This window comes from Mytilus galloprovincialis, chromosome 2 (genome assembly GCF_965363235.1).
Source record: "Mytilus galloprovincialis chromosome 2, xbMytGall1.hap1.1, whole genome shotgun sequence".
Taxonomy (NCBI): Eukaryota; Metazoa; Mollusca; class Bivalvia; order Mytilida; family Mytilidae; genus Mytilus; species Mytilus galloprovincialis.
Window position 1 is genome coordinate 85,447,711 of NC_134839.1, and position 23,867 is coordinate 85,471,577.

The window sequence follows — 23,867 nt, forward strand, 5'->3', positions numbered from 1 at the left end:
TTTTTCTTTACTACTTTTTTAGTTAAAATTTCCTTTTATCCCAAGTATAGAAACATAAACAAATAAATTAAGAAGAGAAAGGAGAGGAAAGTTTGGTAGTTATTTGTCTACTGGCATCTGGTCTTGCCTTTTCTAATTCTATTTCTCCCTCTCTTTGAGCCATGTGGGACTCTTGTTTAGCCTCATCTAATTCTGCCATTGTTTCATCTGCTTCACGGCGAGATTTATTCATCTGTAAATATAATCACCTATCTGATACAGATTCATCATCCATAAAAGTCTCTGATCTCCATATTTGTCCATAATGTTTGTTTTAAATTCATTAGTATGTAGGTTTCCAAATTAACTTATCTTATACAAAAAAATCAAAAGTCCTATACTATACAAAATGTTGTGGGTCACAACACTGTTCCTTAGATCTAATCTATGTGTTTCTATGGGAATATAATGGACTTTAAATAAAACCTTGACAACATGTATTCTTTACCATTTCCTATTAACATTGTAAGCATCTGTTTAACATTAGCATTCAGTTGAATAGTAATTTCACACATTGTAGAAGCACTATTTTATTTTAAAATATGATTTTGCTTAAAGTTTTACCATTTTCAAAATTTTTAACATTTGAAAATTTCCCATCGATGATATAGCAAAATGAAAATATTTTGATTTCTTTAATGCACTATATTTGACAAATGCTTACAACTGCTAAAACATGCAGGTATCTAACCATTCTTTAAGCAGTGGTCTTGACTAATGTTCACAATTAGGTATTGTTAAGTGGCTTCTTTTCCACATTCAGAATTGTAAAAATTTTTTTTTTAGTAATTTAATTTTCAAATATAAACTTTCTTCATAAAATTAGCCACTTAAAAAAGCCTCTTAACAACCTAAATGTGAAGTGTAGGTATTCAAAAAAGAAATACTAATATCCATAAATATGTAAAGTTGTATTGCGGTCCGACACCATTGAGTATTGTGCATTTAAATATGAAGGCTTGCTTTTGTACTTTATAAATTATAAAAATCCTTCTATAAAGATCCCTGTAGTTAAGACATGAAGGAATCAGTCTTAAATTTTCAAATCAAATTTTTCCCCACATCAAATGATGTTTTTTTTAAATTTCAATGACCAAATAAAAGGTTGTTTACTCTTGAAAATTCAACCAGTACATTCTTTGGAAGATGTTATTGTGGATATGCTATAATACAGTGAAATTACTAAAATTAAGACATTTTTTTAATGAAATGACTTGACTGTTACTTAAATGAATAGTTATAATTATGTTAAAATGTATGGTGCTTGAAAGGGGGAATTGTTATCATTTTGCTGCGATAAATATGATCCTTATATTCAAATAAGATAAAGAATTAATCATGTCTGAAGTCTGGATTTCTATTTTCATTTTTGTTGCAATATAAGATCACAATGACTTTGATGACAGATTACTGAACATCTGACAGTAAATGTACTGGATCACTAGCCAACTAGTATCTATCACTTCCATTAACAAACCTGAGATTTATACTCTTCAACAAGATTTTCATATTGTTTCAGATTTCCTCGTAGTTGTACCAACTCTTCATCAGCTTGTCGAAATTTGGCTTCAATAGTAGCGATCGATGACTGCAAAATACAGGATATCATATGGCTTATTGCATAAAATTTCTAAATACATTAAAACATACACAATGAAAGATTCATTTTTAGTGTTTAATAAAAATAAATAGAAGAAGTATGACAGCAGTTTTCAAAACTTTTTCGAATGGCATTTTATAACCCTCATATTTCTTCTCAAAGATTTCAGACTAACTGGTCGCATTTTAAAACAATAATTCCATAACTAATTTTTGATTGGAATTATTGTTATAAACAACTGCAGTTTTAGGGAGAAGAAATAAAAAACTGCTGGACCATATTTGGTCTCAAAACACAAAATCTGAAGGTAATCAATAGCAAGAAAACTTGGAAATGACATTCAGATGCCAATCTTTGTAAAATTGCCTTATACAACAGTGAAGACCTTTGAAAAAAGTTTACTATGGATAACATATGCAGATGGGCACCAAATTATAGCAATATGATAAACATGCTTATATATACACACAGCAAGAACTTGCATGCTTAAATATTCTTGAGAATTAAGAATGCTGTCCTAGGTACACACTCTTACTGACAATTTGATATCAAGAAATATTAGAGAAAGATACTTTGAGCTTAGCAATTCTAATACCTATGAGAGGCATGCAAAGATACATATTGTTTAATGATGTTATATTAACAGTTTTTTTGCTTACTATATGTTAACTATATTTACTAACACTACAAAATCAAAAATATTCTATACCCCCAAACAAATCTATGTCGTCTCAAAGCATAAAGATTATATGAAAAGTTATTTTATTTATAAATATATTTATTAATAAAGGATCTCATTTTTTCAAAGAAAAAGAACTATAGTGGAAGTTTAGTATAGATATTTCATAATCCATCAAACAAAGCTCATTGGTCAAGTGAAAGTAGATGTAAATAAGTAATATAATCGGCAATAAACTGGACTAGTTATCTACAGAATGAGAAACGCAGGTTCACAGATAATAAAGATACAAAATAAAGGAATAATAACATGCCAGTACCTTACTGAATCTTTTCTGAAATCAGATTAACTCAACTTTAAATTTATCAGGGATTTTTCGATATATAACTGTTTACAAAAATGACTTGACTTGTTTGAACAAAGACAGTGGTCTGTGGGTACTCATGAGGTATGTACCTGACAATGTTACTCCTTAACCAAAGCACTCACAAATTCGAACATGAACCTGTTACACACAATGTTGTGTTAAGTATACCCAAGTCTTAATTTAAAGAATCAGAAAATAGGAAGTAGGATTCCGGCATATCCAACATTTATTCACACATTACAACTCTCCACTCTCAAGCTGCTGACTAAGTCATTCTGTTATCAAGTAGTTGTTGAGACAATTGCAAGGAAAACAAATCACTATGTTGAAAAATTTAAAGCATTCGCAAACAGGAAGTATGTGTCCCACAGATTAAAAAAAGGGCTCTCCCATTACAACTCCTCATTGTCAAGCTGATGAACAAATATGAAATTTAGACACGGTTCCATTTGGAAGTACTGGAGAATTGTGTAAGGTCCATTAAACATATTGAAAGTATTTGCAACAGGAAGCAGCTTTGTTTTAACATTAAAACTCATCAATGTCAAGTTGCTGAACAAATTTTAAGTTTTACTATTATGAGGTTCTGAATAAAAAAGTGATGAAAATATTTGTAGTAGAAATGTAGATGAAGAAACAGCCCCCATGTTTTGGAGAATATAAATGTTTTTGGGTTAAAGTGTGCTGTGACCATCATATTTTTTAATATAAAATACTACATGTATTGTAAAGTTCGATTATTTTGGCTGGTTCACATAATATGCAGCCTTAATATAGATTAAGATTTTTTTTTTTAAATTGTTTTGGATTGATGATTGTCGAGAATTGGTTACCTAACTAATATTTGACATTTTTAACAACATCATAGGAATAATTTCTTAAAAGTGTCTGCCAGATAAAACTGCCTATATATAAAACTTGATTTCAACAGCATTTCTTTAAATTTTCTTTTATCTCTTAGCAAAACCTAAATAAAACATAAACTAATATTTTCAGTGGTTTATAATTTTGAATACACTGCCATTAAAAGAAATGCATTCCTCTACAAATATGCTTTTAATTTCCCCTTAATTTTACCTTTAACTTCTCATTATCTGCCTTGAGATACGCAACTTCTTGTTGTTTTTCTCTTAATTCTACAACAATGGTATCTGTGTGTGATTTAGATGAGTGTTCTACTCTGTCCATTAGGGCTTCTACTTCTCCAAGTCTCCTAAAATTTTAAAAAGCATCAACATTCAATTTTAAGAATCAATATTTGAAAATATAGTGGTAGCTGAAATGATCTAAACATCTGTGAAACTTGAACAGAAATCCTTGTATGAACAAGAAAACTATACACAAATATTACCAGTATATAAAATGGAATATCATACTTTTGAGGTCAATAATCAGGTAAACAACAGAACAGCATGCAAGATAAATAACAATGTCTTTGTTTGTTTTACATAACATTAAAATTTCAAACATATTTAAGGATAAACATGAACAAGTAAACAATTTGAGTTTCAACCGATACATCAAGTCACCTAGAAATTTCAGTCTTTTCTTCATATCTCTCCATAAAACTTTGGAAGGCCCTAGAAATAATATTCAACGGCATAATAGCCTATTCTTGTTTGCCATTATCAAGATCAATGCTATCTAAGACAAGTTGGTAGTTTGCTAGATGTCATCAAATCGAAATACAGTCGAACCTCGTTGTGTCGAACTCGGTTGTGTCGAAAACTCGGATGAGTCGAAGTAAATTCTCGGTCCCGGCATAATTCCCGTTTGATCAATGCATTTTAACCTCTGATGAGTCGAACTCGGATGATTCGAATTCTCGGTTAAGTCGAGGTAATTCTTAAGTCCCGTCGATGTAAAATTGATGTAAATTAACCCCGATGTCTCGAAGTTCAAAAGTGAAAAAAATATCGAAAGAAATAAAAACTTTGAAAATTAATTTACGGATGTTTTTCTTGTTTAACCTATTCATTTCCATAAGTGATTAAAGCTGTGTAAACATACTTGTTTGTATAACAGTTAAAATGACATGTTTATGATGACCGCCAATCAACACCTTTGTTGATCGTCCAAGCAGAACTTGAATGTGCTGAACCTATTTCACTTGGTATCAAAACGAAACGAATTTTAATGACCCAAGCTGAGATTAAATTAACCATTAGAATAAGAACAATAATTAAAAGGATTAAAATAGTTTATTAATTATTATGAGTCGGTCTTTTTAATCTATGAACACTGTTCACGTACTTTAAAGATTAGTTATGAAAATATTTTTACTTTGTTTCGCGAGTGATTCCATAATTTATATTGTTTGACCTTTGTAAATATTTGTGTATTGATTTTATTTGCTCAGTAAAGAATAAACTACGTTAACTGTGTTTACATTTTTATTTATAGAAAGAAAAAAATACAGAATAAATACACAATCATATATTATCATATCGAAAAAAGCACAATGATCAATAAATATGTATCTAGTTTACAGAAATCACATATCGGTATTTCAAACATTTCAAACATATGACGTCACACTCGACCTCGGATGAGTCGAATACTTTCATCTGGTCCCTTCGACTTCGACACAACGAGGTTCGACTGTATGTATTTATCTAATTGAAAATAACTTTTTTACAATTTTCACGTAATAAACTTGACAACAATTTCGCCTTAAGACATTCCAGATGTACACAGATACTTTTCCCTAAATCATTGTCGTTTTAACAGACCTGTTGAAAACACCCAAGTTCTGTTCTCAACAAACCTTTAAATCAAGCATATAATTTACACAGATTTTACTATAATTCTTTAAGCATTAATTAGTTGTGACACAAACGCTTGAGTTTCTGTTAAAAGATGCAAACAAATCTTGTGAATCAACATTATCTGTGAAAAGCAGTGCAAGAAAAAGCATTAAACATATAGAGGAATGTGTGAGGTTAATTCACTTCTGCTGATGACAAGAATCTGCATATTGTTTTTTCTTATTCTAAAAATGCATCTAATTAAAAATGTATTTCTAAAAAATATGCAAGCTTATTTTGACTTACTTTTTTACAAATAAAAAAAACTGTTTAATATGCAGATTCATCCATAAGACAGAATACATAATACTGTAAGCCGACTTATTTTCACAAGAAACTATTTATGAGACATTTTGCAGTTCAATTATAACAGGAATTAAAAATGACAAGAATGGTAATGTCTGCTAGAAAATACTTGACACCACAATAAACCACATGGAAATGACTTGGCTTACAATAGGTATTTTGACAGAGTACAATACATAAAGCCATAGGTTATAAAGTGCAGTGCTTATGAAAAGAAAAACAAAACAGTTTTGCTACTACATGAAAAATGATTAATGAAAAGTATATGAAGTGTTTTTTTTTAATACAATGTTTAAAGAATTTTATTTAAACATTTCCTCTTAATTTCCTGAGTGGTATTTCTAACCTAACATCTATACATCTTTGTTCAGAACTAGTTGTACCATAAACTACTACAATTATTGCTACAGGGAAAGGAAGGTTTAAATGAATAGTTAAAGAGAGTCTATCCTAATGCAATCTTATTTATATAGGTTAAATTATCAAGCATCAATAGCAAGACCATCTAAATACTGAATAGCTTAACGCAGATATTGTGAAGTTAAGTTGTTACTCCAGGTTTATCTAAATACTGAATAGCTTAAAGCAGATATTGTAAAGTTAAAATGTAACTCCAGATTCACACCAATCTCAAAAAAGTTGTGCATCACTTACGTCTTAAGAGCGGAATTCTCTGCCAATATTTGTGATTTTTCTTTGCAGACTTTATCATATCGTGGGTGGATCTGTTCAAGTTGAGAGCGTAACTCCTCGTGATGTGCATCTTTTTCCAAAAGTTGAGAATTTAGCTGTTCAAGAGCATCATGACTTTTTGTTGCCCTCTGTTTCTGAACTCTAAATATGAAAATGATGAAATCCATTGTAAGGATTTATGCAAGCCATTCGTTGGAGTATCAGATGATAAAATAAGAGTTAGTGACTAGCCAGAAGCATACAACATTGTTTCTGGTTTTTTTCCCCAAAATGATTGGTAACTTATGTTTGTATGAGAATTTGATAAGACTCTGTGAAACTACTTTAAATGAGTTTAATGAAAAGGTTAGTGAGTAATTTACCACATCCCAATGAACTGCAACCAACCATGCATGTTACATCAATCCCAATCTTCTGTTACTGTATCATACTTCACCAAATGATTATAATGTAAATATCCAAAACCAAATGATAGATATTAGTCCATATGATTAACAAGTTTAGTTTTCTATATCACATTACCCTTTAGACTTGCTTGCACAAAGTTAAAGGATAGAGCTTTCAACATCCTGCTTTTTACACAAAGTTAAAGGATAGAGCTTTCAACGTCCTGCTTTTTACACTAATATTTGTCATGTGAAAACTATTAGCATTTACTGCCTTTTTCTATATTTGATTATCCACTTTTTGAGTTATTCTAATCTTGAATGTAAAAAAAATGCTTTTAAATACAGATGGAAGTTTTTAAAAAAAATGGTCTAAACAAGAAAAATGCAAGGGAGGTAATTGGGAATAACTGCTCAGGTGAAGGTATCTAGTGATGGAAGAATCATGCACATTATTTATTATATATTATTAACCTTGTAGCCTTCTTCAAAGCTTCCTTATCTCTCTCTGCTTTATCTTTAGCTTTAGCCAACATCTCTGTCAAATGTTCTATTTCTATCTTATCTTGTGCTCTTGAACTTTCAACAGTCTGAAAAATAAAATCATAAGTAAATTATATATTTCAAATAAACCTCCCAGTGAGTGAGTGTTTCCTTTTGTTATAGTTTAAAAGGACACTTACTCTAAAGACATTAAACTCATCTGCACAAAATATCAACATATTATTTCAATTAATTCAATGCATATTACATTGAACAAATATTACTGTGGCTGCCATAGATAGATTTCTGAGGAAGTAAACTCATGTTGAGGCTGCTTTCATAATTAACTATCATTTATTATATTTTTGGCGGCGTGCAAACAGTATAAAACTTAATCTTTTAACAAAACTGATGAACCATAAAATAGGGGCTCCAAACAGTCGTCTCATAGCATGTATTTGGATCCCTACAAAGTTTAATAGTTCTAATACCATGAATATGAGGAGGTAACACTCATGAATGTCAAGTGTATTCAAAATAATTTTCCTTAAATTAAGTAGAGGTGAAATAAAAATGAGCAAAATATATTATCTGCACAACACAAGTATTAGGTTTTTATCATACACAGATACATGTGTAGACAAGATAAAGAAAAAGTACTGGTAGACAATGAAAGGTGAAACATGTTATCTTCCTCATTGTGACCTTATAATATATAATCAAACAAAAATTAAGTTCAAAATTTACCTTGAGTAATTTGTACCATAAAACTTAACAAAACAACTTACCCTAACTTGTACGGCCATTCTGTTACAATCAGCCTCTTTCTGACGTAATTGTTTTTGTAAGTGTGCTCGTGTTTGTTCAATGGAATGCTGTAGTCCTGAGAGGGTAGCCACCTCTTCCTACATAACACATTAGGAATTATTTTTATTTTTAAAATGTTATTTCTTCATCTTTTCTATTTACTATGCACTAAAAGTTAATACATAGTGTAATGGTGGGGGCTTAGCTTATACATTTATCAAATACAATATGTATATATATATATATATATATTTAAAAATTCTATGAACTTAATATTCTAAATAGTGACAATGATTTTCCCATTTTGGGGAATAAGTATAAATTTCTCAACAGTAATTTCCTGATACAATTGGAATGCATAAATTGCATAACACTTTTAAGAACTAAGTCACTGAAGCATAACTAAGATAGAGCCTCATATATTGCACACAATTATGAGTTCTCGTTTTTAATGTACCTTATCAGAAAACTTAACATTTACAACAAAGCTGGCAACGCAAAGCTAAGCCTTAAAACAAACTGCTTATAAGTTTTAGACAGTTCCTGACCAAAACAATTTCAAGTATTCAAATAGCAATATATTCTCAAATTAGACCCTTTAAACATCTTCATTCATCAGCAATCTTAAAACATTTTTAAAAAGCAGCTTTAATTAACAAATTAGTCTTGGTTTTAGGTTTCAGACTTTCAAACTTAATGTTTATATGCAAGAGTAAACCAATTTAACAAATAACATCCATTAAAGTTACATTCATTGTCCACAAGTTTAAATGGAAAAATTATTTAGTAAATGTTATTTGAAAGGATCACTGAAATGTTTTACAGCCACTGGTTTGAAGTCAAGTAAAACTAAATGGGATATGTTTCATGTTGTATAAGATTTTGCATGCAAAACTAAAATAATAAAACAAATATATTTTTCTATATTCTTTTCATTTATAACAGATAGGTTTTTCCTAAATTATTGTGTGATTAATATAAAATAATCACAGGGTCTTATTTTTATATTTCTTCTCTAATGATGTGTATGTTTAAATGAAACAACCTGAAACAGTGGGTCTGTAAAATATGCTTAGTACTTACATCATTATCTTTAATCTTGGTCTAATAAATGTAATCTCATATTAAGCATCCTTAGGAAAATTCAGTATTAGGCGCACATGACTTGAATTAAAATGAATATCTATAGATAATTTTCTTTTTATTAAAACTCCTTTTATAAATTCTGACCTACAGCAACTGTTTTAAAACTAATTCTAGCAGAATAATAGCATTGCCTACATGTGAAATACTAGAACTAAAAGATTTACTAGCAAAACATAAACATATCAACTACATACCCGCTGAGCTGATATTTGACCTCTTAACTCTCTAATATGTCTGTCTCTGTCCTCCAACTCTATATGGATTCTCTGTAAAAAAAATATACATCTAATTCTAATACACATTAAACTGTTCAGTCCATATCATCATATTCATCTATCAATAGAACTTACCGTCTTTTGGTATGTATAACACGCACATTTATACCCTAGGTCATGTTTCTTGTAACAGGTGTGCATGTTATACACGACTAAAAACAATTTCTTAGTCTTTTTTTCAGGTCCAAAATCCGACAAAGAAATTTCGAAGTGAAGTGAAGAGTACGGAATATTTTTTGCTAAAACTTCGATTGTTTTTATGTTTGACATGTTAAAATTGTAATATGTATCGTATTGTTCTTGATTTGTCATGTTTTATTCAAATAAAATACATTTTATATCTTTTGTTGTTACGTTTATTGTGTAAATTTGTCCATCTGTTTTGCAATCGGGAAAATTGCCAAGTCTTAATAAAGACACAATAAAGTTTTTGCTGTCAATTAAATAAGCCTCTGTGTTCCTTGTTATCATAACTTACTGTTTTTGTACGTGTTCATCATAGAGAGTTGAAGAAAAGTGTATGAAAATTGAATAAACCACGCTCGTTTTGAAAAGATAAACCACCATTTTTTCTAATGTATTGATCAGGTGATTGTAAGTCATGTGGGTCAGTCATGTGACTTAATATTGTAAAGTGAAGATTTACTCTATGAAAAATTTATTAGGAACAAGAATGTGTCCATAGTACCAGGGATGGGGTCGATTACTTTAAAATGTAATCGATTAAATTACAATTACTTTGCTAATAAAATGTAATCGATTACATTACAATTACACCCTATTTCATATGTAATCGATTACATTAGATTACTTTTCTTTGAAGTAATCATGATTACTTTAGATTACTTATGATTACATTGCAATATCAAAGTTTTTTTTATAACTTTATATCCTCACAAAAAACTTAAATGGATAGTACACGAATGCCCCACTCGCACTATCATTTTCTATGTTCAGTGGACCGTGAAATTGGGGTCAAAACTTTAATTTGGAATTAAAATTAGAAAGATCATATCATAGGGAACATGTGTACTAAGTTTCAAGTTGATGTAACTTTAACTTCATCAAAAACTACCTTGACCAAAAACTTTAACCTGAACTTCGCACTATCATTTTCTATGTTCAGTGGACCATGAAATTGGGGTCAAAACTATAATTTGGCATTAAAATTAGAAAGATTATATCATGGGGAACAAGTGTACTAAGTTTCAAGTTGATTGGACTTCAACTTCTTCAAAAACTACCTTGACCAAAAACTTTAACCTGAAGCAGACGGACGAACGGAGGCACAGACAGACGGACGGACGAACGGAGGCACAGACCAGAAAACATAATGCCCCTCTACTATCGTAGGTGGGGCATAAAAATAAATTTTTTATTTTGTAACTTTTTAACTTTTAAACAACTGTTGAAAACCATTCACGAAATTATGATTGAAAACATGATAATCCCATAATTGTAACCTGAACAAATTTAATTAGGAACAAGGTCAACCTGTCACTGATTAGTTTTGACATCGATTAGACCCGTTGATTAGGGTGTGATAATCCCGATTAACAGCTAGAATCATCAAACAAATTGGATTAAAATATCTCAATCTAATAAAATTCTTATTCATTTGTTAGAATACTTTCAATTTCATAATAATTACGTATTCCGTTCAGAATTCTCCCACATTGGTGTCCATTTAAAAACTGTAACTTTTCCGAAAATGTCTAGGAGTATCATATGACCAATAAACTTTTTTCTCTCATTTTTGGACCACAAAGGGGGTGCGCACTATACACAAATGTGCATTATACACACCAAAAGACGGTACATAATTTTGAAATGATTGAATAATTTTACTAATTCTGCTATTGTACATGTTATAAAAACAAAATATTACTTTTACAGTTAAGTGGGATGGAAACTACATCATTTCATATCAGGCTGGCATTTAAGCATCATAATTTTAATTTTATTTGTCCATAAGAATATTGACCAATGCATGATTCAACATCAATTTACCTCATTTCTTCTATCAGAATCAGCTAGTTTCTTCAGTAGAACATCCCTTTGTTCTCCAAGTCTGATAGCAGCTGCCTCATATTCATGTTGTTCTCTTAGTATTCTCCTCAAGGCTTTATTTGTAGCCTCAAAGTCTGCCATCTTTTCCATTAAAAGATCTTTGTGTCTGGAAAGTCTAGTGCTGTCAGAAGATGAAATTCGGTTTTCCTGATATTCGAAAATAAAATTATTAAAACAAATGAAATGAAATGAAAAACAATTATGTGTCATGATATTGAATGATTTAAAAAAAAAGCTTCCTAAAATTAACAATCTTTAATCCCCCTCTAATTTATGAAGGAGTTGGTTCACCAATGGTCAAAATGGCTCTATGAATTAAGAGTTGTCTTTTATCTGGACAAAATTCTACAATGGTTACATAGAAATAGTTGTTATATTTAACTAGTAATACACAACAACTTTTTTTGTCATATCACATTATAAATTATGTAGTTATGATGTCTTAACTTGGCACTATTTATGTTGTAATGTCAGTTTTTGTCCAATATTCATAATCCATTTAAGTTTTTAGCATAGTTGTCTTTGGCTGCAGCCCTTGATCGAGAAAACTTTCCTTTCTATGAAATCTGTAATGAACCATTGCACTTTTTGTTCACAGAAAAATTTTGGATCATAGGTGTCTGGTAAAGGATTTTCAGTGGCATTTAGGCTTGAAAATGCACCAAATCTTTGTTATCTTCTAACTATACTAGTTCAAAAGTAAAATAATGTGTATAATATCCCAAAAATGTTTCATTATTATTTTAAAGATTAATAACTAATAAATTACACTTGTTTGTTCATGACTCACTAGTAATTTTGTCATGATTTGTTAGCTGTAAAGGCTACTGATTGGCAACCAATCAAAATTAAAACTTCCACTATAAAAGTGTGTACCTCTCTGAGTCTTCTGAGAGCATCTCTTAACTCTCCTATCTGTTTTACTGCTGCCTGCCCATCCATTTCTGTCTCAATTAATTTCTTCATCAGCCTTTCTCTCTCACTACCTAATATTTCTGTATCATATCTGTGGAATAAAAATATTCATTTACAAAATTTTATTAAGCTTGGTCCATTTCAGAAATTATATGTAACAGGACTACTATCAAAGTATCAATCAAAATACATATTTATTATTTATTATTAATGCTTTACTAATTTTCACTTATATAAGAAGAACACAAGAATTTGTAAAACTTTTTTTCTGGTTCAGTTATAGGGTAGTAACAAAATGCCAACAATGTAATCAAAATTACTCAAAACTGGTTCTAAAGTTATGTTTTGGATGACAAAATATACCAGGTTAAACTGAAAACAGAGTACTTTGATTAAATCAACTACCAACTGTCACAAGCGTGTATCACAATGACACATTTTGTCTGTACAAAACAATCAAACAATAGGTCTTAAAATGGGTTGTTAAAGTCTGCATACAACCCAATTGAACTTTTATATTTCATTCTAATATGACATGCTTCTTTCGCTTTGAGAATAAACCCATGCTCTAAATCAAATAAAGTTTGTTTGCACATGCGTATATTGACTGCAGAATAAAGAATTTTATTGTATAGCAATATAATATTTCCCACAGAACGTAACCAAAAGTTAGCGTGCAATAAATTCTAATATTGCACTAGTGCAATAAATCTTCAAAATTCATGACGTCATCAACGTTTAAATCTTAGTTGAAACCAATTTTTACTTTCAAATATTATATTGCTATACAATAAAAGGGTTATTGCATGAATATTGGGGAATATTGTCCCTCGTAGAACATATATTGCACTCGCAAGCTCGTGCAATATAAAATTCTACTCGGGACAATATTCCCCAATATTCATGCAATAACCCTATATTATCAAATTGGCATGCATTTAATATATTTCATTAACTTAAAGCAATGCCAAACTCTTAAATAATGCACATGTTATTACTATTCATTTATCTTGACTGTAATGTGTTGCAATTCCAAATTGACATATTTGACCTAGATATGACAACCGTTCATGCTGGTTGTTTAAAATTCCTATCCCTGAACAAGAGTGCACACGCTGAAATGTCTCGCCTTCTATACTAATCATTGATATTATGTTGATAGTCCTAAGTATAAAGCTAAGCTTTAATACAACTGTCACATAAACTTAACATTAACCAAGATAACTAAACAAAGACCAATGAACCTTGAAAATGAGGTCCAGGTCAGATGAACCATGCCAGGCAGACATGTACAGCTAACAATGCTTCTATACAACATATATAGTTGACCTATTACTTATGGTTTAAGAAAAATAGACCAAAACACAAAAACTTAACACTGTGCAATGAACCGTGAAAATGAGGTCACGGTCAAATAAAACCTGCGCAACTGACATAAAGATCATAAAATATTTCCATACACCAAATATAGATGACCTATGGCATATAGTATTAGATAAAAAGACCAAAACTCAAAAACTTAACTTTGACCACTGAACCATGAAAATGAGGTCAAGGTCACATGACATCTGCCCGCTAGATAGGTACACCTTACAATCATTCCATACAACAAATATAGTAGACCTATTGCATATAGTATGAGAAAAACAGACCAAAACACAACCAGGTGCTCCGCAGGGCGCAGCTTTATACGACCGCAGAGGTCGAACCCTGAACAGTTGGGGCAAGTATGGACAAAACATTCAAGCGTGATACAGCTCTGAATTTGGATTGTGATCAAATTTTTGACATCACATGGTTTTTTTTTACACAAAACAAATGTCAAGATTTTACAAATCAATTAAAGATTTCTTCTTCAAACTTTTTAAATCTTAAATTAAATAGTTGACACAGCATAGGTTTCTGACACAGAATGAATGTGGTCTAATGAACTTAAAAGTTTTTTTTTGCCTTTGAGCAATTCACTATGCTGTTGAATATTAATCCTCTCAAAAAAATATTTGAAGAAATTTTCTTTTTATTTATGAAATCTAAAATGAGAAAAATTTAAACCCCCCCCCCCCCCCCTCCTTTTTTTCACATCCCTGTTTCCCTTTTTCCAAAACTGATATCAATTCAAATTTCTAATGGAGTTTGCAACAATAACTACTCTTTTAAATACATCATAAAATATTAAAATGTAAAATAAAGTGCTTGTTATCACTGAATGGTAAAGATTGGTTGGTAGTAAAAGTGAATATACATTGTTTATTGTATAAAACAATAAAAAAAACTTCATCAGCAACATTTTATATTGGCAAATTTCCAATGAAGTTATTTACATTAAGTTATTGGCAAATAAAAATAGAAAATGACATCATAGTCATGTCTGGCAAATGTCAAACATACATTATCTAAAAACATTTTAGATAAGATAAGGAAAAAAAGCTTCATCAGCAACATTTTATATTGGCAAATTTCCAATGAAGTTATTTACATAAAGTTATTGGCAAATAAAAATAAAAAATGACATCATAGTCATGTCTGGCAAATTTCCAACATATATATTATCAACTACTATTCTATACAAAGAAAGATAACTCCAATTGAAAATTAATTGCTATTGCACAATATTGTGCAATTAGATATTTCTTGCTATTGTGCAATACTGTGCAATTGGAAATTTCTTGCTATTGCACAATACTTGATATGGAATCCTGATTTGGACCAACTTGAAAACTGGGCCCATAATCAAAAATCAAAGTACATATTTAGATAAAGCATATCAAATAAGCCCAAGAATTTAATTTTTGATAAAATCAAACTTAGTTTAATTTTGGACCCTTTGGACCTTAATGTAGACCAATTTGAAAACTGGACCAAAAATTAAGAATCTACATACACAGTTAGATTTGGCATATCAAAGAACCCATTTATTCAATTTTTGATGAAATCAAACAAAGTTTAATTTTGGACCCCCATTTGGACCAACTTGAAAACTAGGCCAATAATTAAAAATCTAAGTACATTTTTAAATTCAGCATATCAAAGAACCCCAAGGATTCAATTTTTGTTAAAATCAAACTAAGTTTAATTTTGGACCCTTTGGACCTTAAAGGAGACGTGACACAATTTTTTTTTTTTTTTTTTTTTTTAATTAATTAATAAATATTGGTCAAATAACATATTGTAATAATTTTTTCTTGTCAAAACCTCATTTAACGGACTTTTAATGGTCAAAGAATCCAGCGCTTGTCGTAATCTTTGATTTTTAATGAGATACCGGTCACGTGATCGTGATGACGTCAGTGGATACAATCTGAGAAAATGTCTAAAAAAGGACGAAGTCGATCATATTCCTGTATAATTAAACAATGGACGGTGTTGACAGCAGTTTTCAAGGCAATTATTAAACTTTAGATATTCAACCGTATCAGTTTGAGCCGTTACTTGTTGAAAATAATCAAGTAGAAGATATAAATTCGTCATCCGACATTGACGATCTTTCAAGCATATATCGGCATTGCTTGAAAGATCAATAATTAATTTCACCAAAAATAAAGAGATATTTCTTAGAAATGTTTACGTTTAACAGGTAATTGAATTACATTTAATAATACAAAAAGACAGGTCATAAATAATGTAGGACAAAAAGTCACAGCCAAAAAGTCACGGACAAAAATTCACAGGACAAAAAGTCACAATTTATTTTCGAAATTATTTTTCATATAACAAGAAAAAATAATTTTAAAAAATACAAAATTCTTGATCTATTATATATTAAGTAACTTTGTTACTAAAATTTATTCAAAATAGATATCAATAATGATCAAATAATTGTTATAAAAACAACATGTCAAAGTGGTTTGGTATCTATAAATGGCTTCACTGTGGCATGAATTATATCCTTTGCATGATTTAAATTTAATTTTTTTTTTATTAATCAAGCTTCATGAAAAATTTCCTAAACTCGAAAATGAATAAATGTAATAAAATAAAATATTTCAAGATCACTCTCTTAAAATTTAAAAACAATTCTCAACAATCGTCTTAAATTACCTATCACCTTACAGAGTGTTGGGTGTAAAATTTAGTAAAATTTGAATTACTAAAGCTGCCCCAAATAAATGTGTAATAAGTATGACATAACAGGGGGGGGTATTATAAGTAAGATTTAAAGATTTAAAACAGTAATATATATTCATATGTCTTTTTCTCCTCCGTAATAATCCCATTGAAAATGTTCTATGAGTACTGGCTTATTTTTTGTGATATTATTTCCGTGTGGTATATCCTCAGTCTATAAATTGTTTTGTATTTTGTGACTTCTCTTCAACTTCGACAAAGTTTGGCATAGGGGCCTTATATGTAAAATGAAAGCTTATGGTATTGACGGAAACTTATTGAAGTGGTTTCAGGATTATCTACACGACAGAAAACAGAGAGTAGTAATGCATAACAGAAAGAATTAAATCAAAGCGCGAAAGCGCTGTAAAGGCAGTTAATTACAGGTTGTGTGTATTTCTAGTCGAGTTATATCATTATCTTCCATAGAACAGAGGTGGTTTGTAGAATTTAAGATTTAGAGTTCTTTTGTACCTAGTTCACCTATATCTATAGTCTACTGTTTACAGTATATTTTCTGTGCCTCGCCATGAAATGTATTTTTAGCCATGGCCTTGTCAGTTTGCTTTAAATTTATGAGTTTGACTGTCCCTTATGTGTCTTTCGTCCCTCTTCTTTAGACATATAAGAACTTTTCCTTTTCAATATAAATAGACTATTTTTAATTATTGATTGTATACACATATTCTATGACTCCCATAAAAAGAAGTTCACAAAGATTGACTAGTCTCTGTACTGTGTGTATAGCAAGAACATCAAGTAACATAATGGTAAATGTACATAGTAACACATCAACTTTTTTGATGACCATACCTGCCAACTGTCAGTATTTGCAGAGTATTTCCCCCATCGAGCTCGAGGCTCCCAAATGGAAATTTTGTAAGAGCAATTTTGTCGACTATTTTAAAGAAAACAATTAATTCAACAATGGCAATGAGCTTGTTTATGCATGAAGAAGCCAAAAACCACATTAGAATATATTTGAAGGGAATCCATGACAAATCGCCCCATTAGCAAATAGCCCCACTTTTTCACTAACTCGCCCCACTTTAAAAAAAAACTGCCCCAACCTGGATAACCAAATCGCCCCACTTGTGAAATGTGTTATATCCCTTAATATTACTCCTGCCAACTTGCCCCAACTTATAGAAAACGATAATATCTAGATAAATATATTATTAACCAGGAAGAATTTACTAATGCCAACTCGCCCCACTCATGTAAAAAGATGTTATCCCGTTGTATATAAGTTAAATTCCGTTAATATTACTCCTGCTAACTGGTCCCACCTAATGGAAATCAGTGAAATCTAGATAAATATATTATTAACCAGGATGAATTTAGTAATGCCAAATAAAGGCAACAGTAGTATACCGCTGTTCAAAACTCATAAATCCAGGGACAAAAAACAAAATCGGGGTAACAAACTAAAACCGAGGGAAACGCATTAAATATAAGAGGAGAACAACGACATAACACCGAAACGTAACACACACAGAAACGGACCAAGCATCAGACAAAACACCACGAGAATAACAAATATAACATGAAAACCAAATACATGAATTAGGGATAGACAAGTACCGTGCCACGTCTGATCTCAATATCTCAAAAATAAGAGAAAACACAAACGACTCAACGTTAAAATGCAACACACACAGAAACGAACAATAATATAACAATGGCCATCTTCCTGACTTGGTACAGGACACTTTTAAAGGGAATAAAAGTGGTGGGTTGAACCTGGTTTTGTGGCATGCCAAACCTCGCACTTTAATGGCAAAGTTAAATATAACATTGAAATGACAACATATTACAGGACTACAATACAAATAAATAGGAGAACATATTAGACAAAGAAAAACATGATTAATAGATAACAAAAAGCATCAGGTTTAAAATTCAATACGCCAAAAACACACAGGACTTACAAGTGACGGCCAGATATAAAAGATCGAAAGAGAAAAAAGTACAAAGTTGTACAGCACTGGAGATAAAAAGTTGAAAAGGTTTCGCCAAATACGGCATTGTTTTTATGCCCGGGATAAGAACATTCTTATTATATAGAACAATTCATGCTATTGCAAACAGTAAATTTTATCAAATGAATATGAAAGAGATATACATAAAGAAACTGAAGTATTAACTAATTACAGAAAACTAAACCCGAAAACATAACGCCCAGATATAAAAGATCGAAAGTGGAAAAGGCACAAAGCCGCACAGCACCGAAGACCAAAAGCTGAAAAGGTCTTGCCACTCTCCCCACTTATGGAAAAAGATGTTATCCCGTTGAATATAAGTTAAATTCCTTATATTGCATTATGATACAATTAACAGGTTTCTTTTCAATTGTTATGCAAATAACTAAGCTTCAAAACTTAGTTATTCTTCAACAATACATTTTTTTTTTAGAATTATAATTTCAGTATATCAATAATAGTAATTAAATAAATTTTCGGTTTGTTTGTATTCTGTGTAGATTAGTTTTCATTAAAGTGGTGCGAGTTTTTATTTTTAATTATATATATATATATTAATCTAAATATTACCGTTTTTTTATAAGTAGGGCGGGTTGGCAGGAGTAATATTTAACATGATTTAACCAATTTCACATGTGGGGCGATTTGATAAATCAGTTTGTGGCGGTTTTTTTAAAAGTGGGCGATTAGCCAGTGGGGCGACTTGTCCTGCTTCCATTTGAAGGCCCCCTTGAAGGTTTTGTATGACTCTATGAACCATCTTTCACGTAAAACCCCGATGTGCATTTTGAAAAGTTGGCAGATATGTTTCTAACTCCAGGCAAAATCTACCGGTATGAATGAAAAAGAAGTTTTCAATTAAGGCTCTGTGGCCATAACAGCTGTCTCATTAGCATTTTAACCACTTCCCATATTTGCAATTAAAACAATAGAAGAAAATTATTCAACGCAAAAACAAAAATTACTTGTAAATATGAAATTCTCTTTACGGTATGAGTTTTTCTCATTGTTTGAGATTATACAGTAGTACCTGTAACTGCTTATACCTATTTCTTATTCACTTTTGCTTGATAAACTCACTAAATATCATGTATATACATTGTACCACATCTCCTTATTTTTATATGCATTCCAATAACATGAACAATTGTAATTCAATTCTATGTACCAAAGCAAAATGAACTGCACCACTTTCATTCACTAGTATGCATCTTTTGGCAAAATACAAGTTCTTAAATGACACAAGATATATTTATTGATAAAAAAAATAAAATTTAGTATACAACTCTTTAACAGGTATAAAAAAAAAAGCACAGCTGTGTCATAACTTGTGAAATCTGTGCTGAAAACATAGACATTGATGGTATTTGAGTAATTCCATATGTGAAGCTCAACATTAGCTCGTCAGTTGGTGGTGGACAGTTATAGTTCCTTTCTGCAGGCTAGGATGAATGACTTTTCAGGAAAACCAATTTCACAAATCAAAACTTTCCTCTAGATTTCTCCTACAATATTCATCCAGTTTAGTTCTTTTGGTTTATTTGGACACCGTCCTGATTTTTAATTTTGCAAACCATTCAGTCTCTTGCTTGCAAATGGTGCATGAAAATAGGATTGGTATGGCAGTAGACAAGTCTCTTTAAAGTGGGTTTGTGCCCTGAAAAAAAGTGTTCTAACTTAAGTTTTTTGAAACTTGTGCAACACACATACCTAAATAACTATAACATAGAAGAGAGCATCATTCGTGTCAATGTTTTGTTCCTGTTTACATTGTCATTGATATTTTTTCAGAAAGCCTGAGGCATAGCTCATGAATTCCTGTCATTACATCCTAAATTAACATAATTACTGCTAGAATAATTATCAGTATGATATACGTACACTATCATTGTACAGCCCAAGTCTTCAGTATATATCATTGTTGCATTCATTCACTCCTGTGTTCAGTCGTTCAAAAATATTTAAACATCAACAAATGAACTTTAATAAGGACAAGAAAACACTAGAAAAGATACGTACATACAACCCGTGTTTAAGTGTATTTGAAAGAGAAATATATCTGGTTAAACGATGTATAGAGGAGGAAAAAATTGCAGATATTGCGTTACGATGCTTTCTACCTAATAGCACGTGGATATGTTTACATATTTAGACTTGACCCAGTATGACCCGTACCTTGTAGGTCACCGCCGTCGTTTAAACACTACACTACAGTCGTGTATAAGACAATAAAATGCTTAAGCCTGTACTATTTGTGTGAAGTAAATGTGTTTTTTCTGTACATATAAATTGTTTTACCTGATAGCAAAAACGTATATCTATCCGTTTCCTTCTCAATTCACTTTGTCAATTTCTTCGAGCTCCTTCAAAACATACGTATTACTACGCCCGGAAGTGAAAAAAATATTAGAAATCCTCGTAAAATAATGCTATTTTCAATTTTGTGGAATCCATTTTGTTATATTTATTAAATAAAGATAAAAAAAGTTACGATTAATTATGAATTTGCATATCATTATACGGAACGTTTATGGACTATTTTTCCATAGCTGTAAGTCGGTCATTTTGGCGGGAAATCATGTACACATACACACGTAGATTGGCTAGTACCTGATCGTACTGTTACACATCAGATATATCAAATAGCTAATACCCGGAACGTAGTACCGGGAACCAGGATAATACGTAGACAACATACATAACTAATACCGAAATTGAAAACACTTTACGGTTTCTCGTTTATAAACTGAATTCCGCTTTGAATTATAGAAGATGCAATATTAATCATGTTCAGTCGACTTTTCATTGTTATATCAACGTCTGAACTAATTAAAAAATCTTTAGATCTCAGATAACACTCGAAATTGACCCGACCTCTTTCCACACGGAATACAAATAATGATAGTTTGTAGTCAGGTTGACTGCTTATAATGCAAAATACACATTAATAACAAGTTCTATAAAACGAACAATACACACTGATCGTTTCTTTAGTCCCCAATGTAAATGAAAGAAACAAAAACCATATCATACCATAAAAAGAAGAGGAGAAATTCGAACATTTCCGGATCTTTTTCTGGCCAAAAGACCCCCTGCATAGATTGCGTATGAAAAGATTAACCTCATGACTTGAAAGTCAGGCCTTAAAGCACTGCCTTTAAAAAACGATAGGCTAATATGTAAAATTGAAACGTTTCATTTGTACGGTCCAAGGAAATTGAATATCATCTAACGCAATTGAGATGTTCCCCTTCATTCTTAAACAATGATCTATTTAGAGCTAATATTATAAATTTATAAATGATCCTTCTTGTCACTGTGAGTCAGATATTGATGGTGTCTACCATTACTTCTTTGTTTGTCCAAAATACACACTATGTAGAAAAACCTTATTCAATAATCTCAACTGGCTATCCGAAAACATTGTTTTAGATACAAAACTATTAATTTGCGGACACATGGAACTTTCGAATGAACAAAATATTCAAATTTTCAAACATGTTCAAAATTTCATAAAATGGTCAAACACATTTTTTATGCCTTGATAAAGGTTATTGTTACTGGCACGGAACATCATTGTCATCATATTCAGTACACACGTCACCATCACAGAATCATATGACTTTTCAAACTTTCTTTTTCTCTTTTTTACATATGAAAGCTAGTATTATTCTATAAACTGTTTTCCTTATATGCATGTCCATTATATCATACTATTATTGTAATTTTATATTGTATTATGGAGAAGACTTCATAAGTATGATTTACTTGTGTCTAATCCTTTTTGCTTTAATTCAGCAAGTAAAATATGTTTTAACTAACTCAGTCTATACTATACATTATCTACTACTCCCAGGTCTGTATCAATTGGATTTATCTGCATTATTTAAGTTGAAACTATGTTATTCATCTCCATGTCTTATGCAATATAAAGACTTGCATACATTCACTAGCCAAAATATTTGTTTCTCATTCAAGTCACCTTTTGCATATAATTTTTCACCACGATAACCTTGCATCAATGGTCTGTCATTTTAAAAGCATCACTTGATATCTCTTCACAATTTATTTTTTATTAAGAAATAAAATGATTTTTAATAAACAAATAGAATAGGTAAGTACTAATAACTTATTGCAATACACCTTTCATACCTGCCTAATTTTTATTAGAAAACTCAGAAGGAAATTTATGTACCCACTACAGGTTATGTATTAGTTATGGGGACTGACAGGCTTTTTTTTTTTTTTTTTTTATTAATTTTTTACTTTAGAAGCATTTCTTCTTAATTCTCTATTTATTTTGCTTATCTAATATTATTATAGATACTCCATTCTTTACTAAGTAAATTCACAAACACATTATTTTGTATCCGCCCCCTTTTTTAAGCTGCACTGTCAGTCCTCTTTTCTCTATTCTGTAAACCCCCATATCCGTCAGTAAGGTATTGCCTATTGTTTATTCAAACAGGTTAAACAGATATGCATTACGTAACTTATATCTGTAACCATTGATCTAGTATATTTTCCAACCTCACCTGTGCACCCAGCAGGTGATCATGTACACAGATTCGACGCATGTTACGCAATAGTGCCTATTGCCGATGTCATATATATATCACCACCCGGGGGCATGACACCTGTAGCTTTCAACTTCAAAGGTAACCCAGCACTACAGAGAAAGTGTGCCGCATACCTGTAACTTCTGATCGATGTTGATGACTTAATTTATTATGTCCAATTTCAGTGTACACACCTGCACACGTGAACAGGTAGTGAGGTACACGCAGGTACACAATACCAAATTTTAAACATTGAGATATATTTGGCTATAAAATTATACACAAATATGACTAAACTATTAAAAAAATTATTAATAAGGGACGCAAAAAATATTTGCGAAGACAGATTTTTTTCTTCCTCAGCCATTCTCCGCTTCTCACAAGCTCCCCGCTTAGGTGGGGCTCAGCTGTTGTTGGTTGTGTCAATGGAATGTCAGGTACCGCATTTGGACGAAGTTTTGGCTTCATGGTATGACATCCCTCGAGATTCTTCATAACTTCTGGCTCACGATCGTAACATGCATTTGTAAAGTGGGCGGAACAAAGTCTATATGACTAGTGCTTGGTAGGAAGTCCTATCTCTTCCTGGGACTAGCAGTGGCGGATCCAGGGGGGGGGGGGTTCCGGGGGTGCGCACCCCCCTTTATTT

General features: G+C 31.1%; 1 protein-coding gene and 1 long non-coding RNA gene across 8 annotated transcripts in view; both read right to left on the reverse strand.

The window, feature by feature from the left end:
* LOC143064676 (outer dense fiber protein 2-like) overlaps nucleotides 1–23,867 on the reverse strand; it is a 52,535-nt gene that overhangs the window by 14,541 nt on the left and 14,127 nt on the right. For 4 of the 7 annotated variants that reach the window (XM_076237673.1, XM_076237675.1, XM_076237672.1 and 1 more), the window contains 10 exons: nucleotides 12,535–12,664; nucleotides 11,599–11,805; nucleotides 9,508–9,579; nucleotides 8,149–8,265; nucleotides 7,352–7,467; nucleotides 6,453–6,632; nucleotides 4,215–4,265; nucleotides 3,763–3,898; nucleotides 1,517–1,627; nucleotides 128–232 (listed from right to left, as the gene is read on the reverse strand). In XM_076237673.1, the coding sequence (XP_076093788.1) occupies nucleotides 128–232; nucleotides 1,517–1,627; nucleotides 3,763–3,898; nucleotides 4,215–4,265; nucleotides 6,453–6,632; nucleotides 7,352–7,467; nucleotides 8,149–8,265; nucleotides 9,508–9,579; nucleotides 11,599–11,805; nucleotides 12,535–12,664 (1,225 nt within the window). The remainder of the gene's footprint in view (nucleotides 1–127; nucleotides 233–1,516; nucleotides 1,628–3,762; nucleotides 3,899–4,214; nucleotides 4,266–6,452; nucleotides 6,633–7,351; nucleotides 7,468–8,148; nucleotides 8,266–9,507; nucleotides 9,580–11,598; nucleotides 11,806–12,534; nucleotides 12,665–23,867) is intronic. The other 3 variants (XM_076237676.1, XM_076237678.1, XM_076237679.1) reach the window with 3 other exon arrangements.
* On the reverse strand, nucleotides 19,897–21,831 carry LOC143064678 (uncharacterized). Its single transcript, XR_012975306.1, has 2 exons — nucleotides 20,958–21,831; nucleotides 19,897–20,316 (listed from the first exon to the last, which is right to left on the reverse strand). It is a non-coding gene; the product is annotated as an uncharacterized LOC143064678 (long non-coding RNA).